Raw genomic sequence first — 8,467 nt, forward strand, 5'->3', positions numbered from 1 at the left:
TCCAGTACCCCTGTTCGATGGTGAATTTGCAAATCATACTGGAGCAGCTCGATGCATTTAGGTATCTAGACATGGTGAAGATCAAGCAGAGCATCAGGAAGGAGATGAAAAAGAATTTATGACTACAAACATGGTCTTAACTAGGTTGGTGTCAGTATTTCAAAAGCTCATGATCTACTGTAATTTTTATGCTTCAAAATCAATCAGGTTTAGAGATGAAGGTTCTAAAAAAAATATCCAGTAATAACAGTACATGGAAAACCCTCTCTGGTTGAACAAAATAAATAAATAAATTAAACTAATGGCAGCAGATGGGCTACAGCAGCATTGGGCCACACTGGATGCCATTCCCATCGGTTAAGAACAGAACAGAGGCCACAGTTCACACAAGCTCATCAAAAGGGGAAAATCACAAGTTTGCTGACTCGATTAGTCTCTGACCTTCACATTATTCGGTCAGAATTTGACGTAAATAACATTAAAACGAGGATCCATCTAGCTTTGTACGAATGGTTCACGCTGGTGGTGGTGGTGTAATGTTGAGCGGAAGGTTTTTTTGGCACACTGAGTATTGTCCCTTTATGACCACATTCTCTGACGGCTAATTCTCAAACAGGTGTCTTTAACATGACAAGACACCTATTAAACACAAAGGTCTAAGGCAGTTCTGAGGGTAAAATGTGGTCCATCTACCTAATAATGTGGCTGCTGAGTGTATTAATCTTAGGCTCTACTGAATGAATAACTAATGGAAACATAATTTGTTTTCTAAATTATGTATTTAATAAAACTTGGAAAGTATGCATATTATATACAGGTATCAACAAATGGCATACTTAAAAAACTTTTATTTAAACAGAAAGTGAATCTCCAAATCTGCTACTGACAAATGTAATAGATAAACCTTTGCCACTTTGATGACAAGTTTACAATCTGTGCCTTTTCTGGTTGGTTTTTAGGATACCATCCTTACTGTGCTTTAATACCTTATGAACAACAGCTGCAGCTCCACATGACAGACCGATAAGCATCGAGATAGAGAGTGAAAATATCGCGGAGTCCAGAGTTCAACGGCCAGAAGTATGTATGTTGCTGACAGGAGGACCACAATACTGGTGATTGGCTGTTTAGATGGTCCTGGTGGACAGGCACTGGTTGACCACCTCCAGCAGAGACGAGTTCTCCAGAGCTGCTGCCACCCTCTCTTTGTCTGCAAGCTGTTTGTTCACTGCAGATGAAAACAGTATGAAAATGTACATTTCTGTATTGTTCAGTCTGTTTAATGTGAAAACAAACGTCCTACTTCTGACTCTGAAGAGTTCGAGATGAAATGGAAATGATTCAGGTGCATCTTCTAAATTAGATCATTTGACAGTCAGTAACTCAATTAAAAATGGGATTTTTTTTCAGAGTGATATATTACAAGTATTTATTTCTGCTCAGGTTGAGTACCCTTTTTTACAGCTTATGATCTGAGTATTATATAAAACAAATGACATATTATTACAAATAAAGAAATGCTATGTGATGGCCTGCACAATCATGGTGAAGACCGCAGAGAGTCACCAACACTCAGTGGGAAAAGGACTGGACTGATGCTCAGTCGTCACAACTTCTCTTTAATGAAATTAAATTGGGAATCAAAGTCTTATAGTCTAGAGAAAGAGTAGAGAGGCACAGAATCCAAATCATTTGAAGTTCAGTGCGAAGTTTCCACAGTCAATGATTATTTAGGGAGTAATGTTAACTAGTGGTGTTGGTCCGCTGAGCTTTCTCCACAAGCCATAATTAACAGAGAAAATGCTTGAAATATTCATTTATGTGTGTAATGATTCCTTTTAATTTATAAGTTTCACTTTTTGTCAACCAAATATTGAAACGAGTTAATCTCTCTTTAATATTCTAATTTGTTATGCACCTGCAAACTCAAACATTTGATTTGCTTTCCATGTTTCTACCTGCTTCCTCCGAGGCATGAGTTTCAGGAGTGATGTGAACATCAATCTGAGTAGTAAAAGGATAAAAATACGTAAATAAATCAATAAATACTGCAGTCTATTTTAATGTGCATCTACTACATGCAAGCACCCAAACTTACTTTGAACCTGTCTGGCAGGGAGCGCAAAAGCTTGACTTTGATTGACAGACCGATGAGCGTTGCCATGCTGCAGTGTGGTATGGTGGGAGTGAACTCCACACTCACAGTGCTCTCTGTATCACTGACCTGAGGGCAAACACAAAAACACACCAAAGGTCAGCTCGTCTCCATATATCTATAACCTCACTCAGAATGCAGCACGGTGCGCTTGGTCAAACCACACAAAGTACTTTGTTGTGCATTCTTACACCGAGGTTCCTCCACATCCATCCTGAGCTACACTGAGATAGCAGCAACTCACCTGATATTTTATCCACCCTGGTGTGAGGAAGAAATGTTTGGTGTAAAGATCAAGCCTCAAACACTAAGCACTATTGCAGCATGTTGCTCATTTTGGTATTTCTTAGAGAAACAAAATGGAGCAAATTAAAGGAAAAACTGCTTGGAATGTGATCAAAGAACACAACAAATCTCTAAATACTGTAATCTGATCTGGCATTGTGGATCAGAACAACACTAATCAACAAGTCCCAACCTGGAATCTAACGTATCCTAAGGATCTCCTGCCAACTTCCCCAAACACGTCTTTTTCCTGGCCGGTCAGAAGGCAAAGGAGGGAATTTGTCATCTTGTTCAGATTTTGTCTCATTTTCCATCCTTAGGAAAATATAATGAAACCAGTTAGAAAATATCTTCCTTCACATTTTATGAGATCAAATATCCGTTGAGAAGGTAGCATATCTCTTCAACAGTGTGCATCAAGAGCCTTCATGGTAGTCAACAGTTGCACAGGCCATACTGGTGAATAGGGGAGTGCTGGGAGGGGTTGAGTGCAATGTTAGCTCAGATATGTGCCACAGTTCCAGGATAGTAAAGTTTTGCAGCAGAACCACAGCTTCCTTACAGGTGGATGTTTGATCCCAGCACTGAATGCAGATCCTGCTGGATTCAGAAACAATGTTATATAGTGGTACCCATCCTTCATATCCAAGCCCACGGCCTCCCATGCATCCTCACTCGGTCCAGAGGCTGCCTTCCCAGCAGCTGGGCATGTTGCTCTTCCCCGTTACACAAGACGTCTATGATAATCCAAACAACAACTTTTTTTCTAATCTTTAAATTGTTCACTTTGGCAGCTTGTTCTTTGTTCTTACTAAAACCTTGAACAATAAAGCATTGCTTCAAACACGTCTATACTCATACAAGTCATCAGAACAAAACAACTGGCAAAAGTACTCACATTATATTAAACTACTTACAAATGGACTCTATTTACTAATTAGGCGACTTCAGAAGGAAAGTGGTTGCTTTGGTTTTTCTTAGGGTTATTAGAGTAAGGGGGGTTTAATTTTCCTTCCATTTCACACTTGGGCAGTACTCCTTATTGGTCTATCACATAACACTGGCACTCAAGTTTTTAACTTTAGTGCCAACTTTTTAGAACTTATGAGAGGTGAAGTCAAACAAGAATTTGGACACCGACCGTAACTCGAACCTGTTCCACCACGTTGAGCTCCTCCAGAGACAGCGGATGCTCCGGGTCATTGATGGATCGGATCAGATGTAAAATAAGTTAAAGAACATCAGACAAGACAACATTTATTCAGCAGGCCACCAATATTGAGTATAACTAAACGTTTTTGTTGTTACTATACAATAAATAATATCAATACAGGCACAAATTTAGTGCTTTATTGTTCCCCCTAATTTTATCTACATACACTACAGTGGAAAGGTCCTGAACCATTTTTTATTTTATTCAGTTCCTTTATAAACAACCTGAATTACAAAAGATTTTCAAAAATTAAAACCAAAGGATATCGAATATTTCCCTGTCATCGATGGGGTCGTGAACGTCTTCATCCTCTTCGGACGCAGTGAGCAGCCTCTCCCCGGAGCGCTGGAAGATCACCGGGTTCGCATTCTCCAGCTGGACCCCTCCGAACATTTTAAGTTATATTTTATACCCCTTTAAACATAAAAAATAAAAAAAACTCATAGATTTAACCGTCGTGCAACGCTGTGACGCTCGAAAGAGAAACCTGACTGCGCACTTCCGTGTTTAACGGAAACAACGTCAACGAGAGCGTCTTAAAGGAACAGTTCGTTCAATGAAACAAAATGAGCTTTAAAAGTGCTCTTAATCTTCTGCTGTCCCTGACTTTAACGAAAATTTAGCTAAAACAATAAGTATTCCAGTAACTATATTTAAAACACACACGTGATCTAAAATAGTAATATGTTTCATTATGTCCCTAAAGAAGCCTTTTGCTTCAGTAAGTAATTACAGGCCCATATTTAACCTGACACTTTTTGGCAAATATATCTGAAAAGGAAATCAATCAACAAATGTACACCTTTTTGATAAAAACAACAAAACTTTCTATTTAGATTTTCGACTACACCATGACATTGGCGGCTTCATCCTCTCAAAGTCCAAAAAGCATGACTTTTACGTTAATTGGTTTCTCTAAATTACGTGGACACACTCATACTTGGATTATGACTGCTTTGTCCTGTGTGTGTCTGCGTTGCTCTGTGGTGGATTGGCGAGATATGCAGGTATGGCCAATGGATGGATGGATTTGTTATCATCGATGCACCAGGAATGTCTTTTTTGGTTTTACTGGATCTCAACACAGCGTTTGAAAACAGTTCATAGCATCCTCATTGACAGAACTGAAAACTATATATAGCATTACTTGGTACTTTGGAAAACTGGTTCAGGTCTTGCTAGGCAGACCATTTTGTGTAATTTGACAAATAAATCTGAGCAAACAACGTTCAAACGTGGGGTTCCTCAAACTTGCTCCTCTGTTCTACACTCATACTTTTTCCAAGAGTGGTGTACTGTCTGTTTTACTTAAATCATAACTATTTACTGTTATTTTTGGCTTGAAATCCTACTTGTTGTAATTTCCCCCTTGTCCTGTAGGTGGCGAAGATTATCCATTCTAGCCCGACGGTTAGTATTGGAAGTTTGTGAAAACCTCGCTGAAAGATGTGTCTAAACGCAGGGGTCGCTGGGGGCGGGGTGGTCTGGTTTTTATTTCCAGCAATGATAGGGCAACAGGTGAGGAGCACCCTGGACAGGTTGCCAGTCCACCACAGGGCAACACAGACACACAGGAGAAACAACCATGGACACTCTCACACTTGTAATTTAGAGAATAATTTAGAGAGATCAAATAACCTGACTTTCATGTTTTTTAGATTTTGGGTTAAAAAGCCAGAGTATTGGGAGACCACTATGCAAACTCCACGCAGTCCACTCAGTCCACTCCAAGAATCCATGTTGGGATTCAAACTCATATTCTTGTTGCAAAACACCAGTGCCAAGAATATCACCATGCAGCCTGTGCTTAAAACAGATGGTATTTTGTCCTCATTTAAAACGTTTCTGAAATACACAGGATAATGAATGCAGAATCATATTTTCAGACAAAGAAACAACAACTATAATATTAATAGTAATAATAATAAAGTAGGTTAAGCCATTTTAGCACCAACTAATATTTTGTTGAAATGTGCCTTGAAAAGGTTTTTATATAATTGGATGTTTTTCATATTTTTAAACATTGCAACCTCAAACTATTTAGTCTATTGGTCTTTAATGTGATTGACCAACACAAACTGTAAACCTGTTAGGTGGAAGGAAGTGATACATAGATTTCAGATTTTGTTTTAAGAATAGAAATCGACAAATGTTTGCCTATCCTTTGCAAAATAGTTCAAGCTCAGTCAGTTTGGCTGGAGAGCATCTGTGAACAGCACTTTTATGGTCTTGCCACAGATTCTGTTGGATATAGTTCTAGATTTTGACTGGGTCATTCTAACATGAAAAGGCTTTGATCTGAACGATTCCATTGTAGCTCTGGTTGTATGTTTAGGGCAGTTTTTCTGTTGGAAGGTGAACCTCTGCTTTGGCCTCTGTCTCTTCTAGGATTGCTCTTTATTTGGCTCCAGCCATCCTCCAAAGAACTCTGACCAGCTTTAATGTCCCTACTGAAGAAAAACAACCACACAGCATCATATTGTCAGCATCATGTTTCACAATGTGGATGATGTGCTCAAAGTGATGTGCAGTGTTAGTTTTCCACCACAGATAATCGCTTGCATAAAAGACAAAGGGTTCATTTTTATTCTTTTCTGACCAGAGCGTATTCTTCCACATGTTTGCTGTGTCCAATACATGGATTGTTGCAAACTGAAAAAGGGAATTTTTGTGACTTTTATTCAACATCAGCCTTCTTCAAATCAGTCAGCTACATTTACTGATTTGATTATTTTAATAGGCAGGTAGGTACACCAGACTTAATTTAGGGGTATCAGGGAGTAATAGGGAATGAATACTGAAGGGCTTTTATGTCTCAAGGCTTAAAAACGTTAAAGGTATACTTTAGCAAATCACTGTATATTTGAATTCCTTCAGATAATTTGTTTCAAAACCTCCCTGTGTGACATTTTAATCAATTTAATTTACATGCCGAACTGATAATAAACTTTGCCTCTGTGAGTCCAGCAACTACACCCATCTTTCTGTCCCATCGATAGCATCCTATAAGGATGTTTTTAATACTATTTGGCCATGCATTGTTGACTTAATTTACTCTCATGTCTGGGTGTGTCACTGCTTCTTTCAAGTATGATGTGATACAACCTCTGATCAAGAAGAGGAATTTACATTTTTCTATTCTTTCTAAGTTTAGAGTAATTTCGGAAAGGTTTTAGAAAACGTTTTTAGTCAGCTACAGTAACAAATAGATTTTAATTATATTTTTGAAAAATTGCAGTCTGGTTATAAAGTGGGCCACACTTTATGATGGATTGAACAGTAACTTCATGAGTCTTGGGGCTGGTCTACTTATGTTTACTGTCTTGAATGTGTACAACTATGTCCAGGACATTCCTTGATGCCACAGTTTCAGCCTGTATGAATTTGCAGCATAGCAGTCCTGATGTCTCATAGAAACGGAAGTATTTGCTTTATTGAACCTATGATTAATTTTTGGTCATCATGAAAAAAATAATAATTTTACTGAAATATCTTCAGAAACAGATGAGCCATTTTACTTTTTACAAAATGAGGTCTGATATCTTTAGATCATGTCATGAAAATACACTGTTTTAATACAGCATCTCCTTAATGCAGAAAAACAAGGGACAACAGCAAACTGTTAAAAGCCTAAGGTGATGTGGCCTATAAAATAGAAAATCCTGGCTGATGCCAACACATTTATGGAAATGTATCTCAGCCTTTTCATACCTTCTCAACAATGCTGTCAACCATGATTGTCTATGTGTGCTATGTGTGTGTGTGTGTGTTATACCATTAGTCCCTGTTTGTTCTTCGTTTCTCAGTGCTCACTGCGTACCACAGTCCTGTACATCCTGACGTTAATCAGCAGCTGAGGCCGTTTCTGCCGGTGAGCCCAGAGCAACACACCTGATGTGCTTTTAATGAGACCACAAAGCTGTCGACAGCCAGGCCACAACCTGAGATATAAAAAGCAGCAGCGGTCAGCGATATACAACCTTCTGGGAGGAACATTTCACCTGTGACATTTTAATATTTACTCACAAAAATCAGGCTCCAAAGAAGTATGACGTTTTGAGAAATTTGGCATTTTAAATATCAAGCATCTGTAAACCCCTACAGCAGATCATTTTCAAGTTTGTGCGGAGAAAAAAATATTTGTTGCACTGGCACAAAGTCACATACAGTGTCTTACAAAAGAATTCAAATCTCTAGTGCTTATTTGCATTTGACATTACAATCACATATTTTAACTGATTTTATTAAAGTTTTATGTGATGGACCAAAACAAATTGTGAGGTGGAAGAAAAATAATATAGAGCGTTGAAAAATATTTACAAATAAAAATTAGAATGTGTGATGTGCATATGGAACAAGCAATATCATGAAAACCAAGGAAGCCAGCAGTCAGGTCAGGGCTAAAGTTGTGGAAAGTGTAAATCTATAAAACAATATCCCAAGTTTGGAAGATCTCATGGGACAATGTTTAGTCCACTATCTGAAAATAGAAAGAGTATGGAACAACACAACCCTGTCAAGACATGGGCATCCACCTGAAACCGACAGGCTGGCAAGGACAGCATTTATCAAAGAATGAGCTAAGAAACCCTCGGTAATTCTGGAGGAGCTACAGAGATCCACAGCTCCAGTGACATAATCTGTCAACACATGGATTTGTTGTGCACTCCACAAATCTGGGCCCATATTCACTGTCATAATCTGCCTGTGTTTGGGGTTTTGAGTTTGAGCTCTGTTCCATTTTCTCTGCACTGCCATGTTCTTCATTTGCTTTATTTCAGTTCATCTGTGTTTGATTCAAATTCAAAATTAAA

At 38.5% G+C, this 8,467-nt stretch overlaps 1 protein-coding gene across 1 annotated transcript; it reads right to left on the reverse strand.

Annotated features, from left to right (window-relative positions):
• Nucleotides 1-760: 760 nt before the first annotated feature.
• ciao2b (cytosolic iron-sulfur assembly component 2B) lies at nucleotides 761-4,161 on the reverse strand. The gene is made up of 5 exons (XM_047350949.1): nucleotides 3,920-4,161; nucleotides 3,582-3,661; nucleotides 2,099-2,224; nucleotides 1,959-2,004; nucleotides 761-1,228 (listed from the first exon to the last, which is right to left on the reverse strand). Exons 1-5 carry the CDS (start codon nucleotides 4,044-4,046, stop codon nucleotides 1,128-1,130), a joined length of 480 nt encoding a protein of 159 aa, XP_047206905.1. The 5' UTR covers nucleotides 4,047-4,161; the 3' UTR covers nucleotides 761-1,127.
• Nucleotides 4,162-8,467: the final 4,306 nt, after the last annotated feature.

This window comes from Girardinichthys multiradiatus, chromosome 22 (assembly GCF_021462225.1).
Source record: "Girardinichthys multiradiatus isolate DD_20200921_A chromosome 22, DD_fGirMul_XY1, whole genome shotgun sequence".
NCBI lineage: Eukaryota > Metazoa > Chordata > Actinopteri > Cyprinodontiformes > Goodeidae > Girardinichthys > Girardinichthys multiradiatus.

Bases quoted from the DNA above. Each gene is read 5' to 3' on its own strand.
- ciao2b (XM_047350949.1), bottom strand. From the start codon at position 4,046: ATGTTCGGAGGGGTCCAGCTGGAGAATGCGAACCCGGTGATCTTCCAG. The intron at 3,662-3,919 runs ATATCCTTTGGT...AACTTATTTTAC, and splicing joins CGATGACAGGGAAATATTCG to ATCTGATCCGATCCATCAAT. The intron at 2,005-2,098 runs GTAAGTTTGGGT...TTTACTACTCAG, and splicing joins CCCTGCCAGACAGGTTCAAA to ATTGATGTTCACATCACTCC.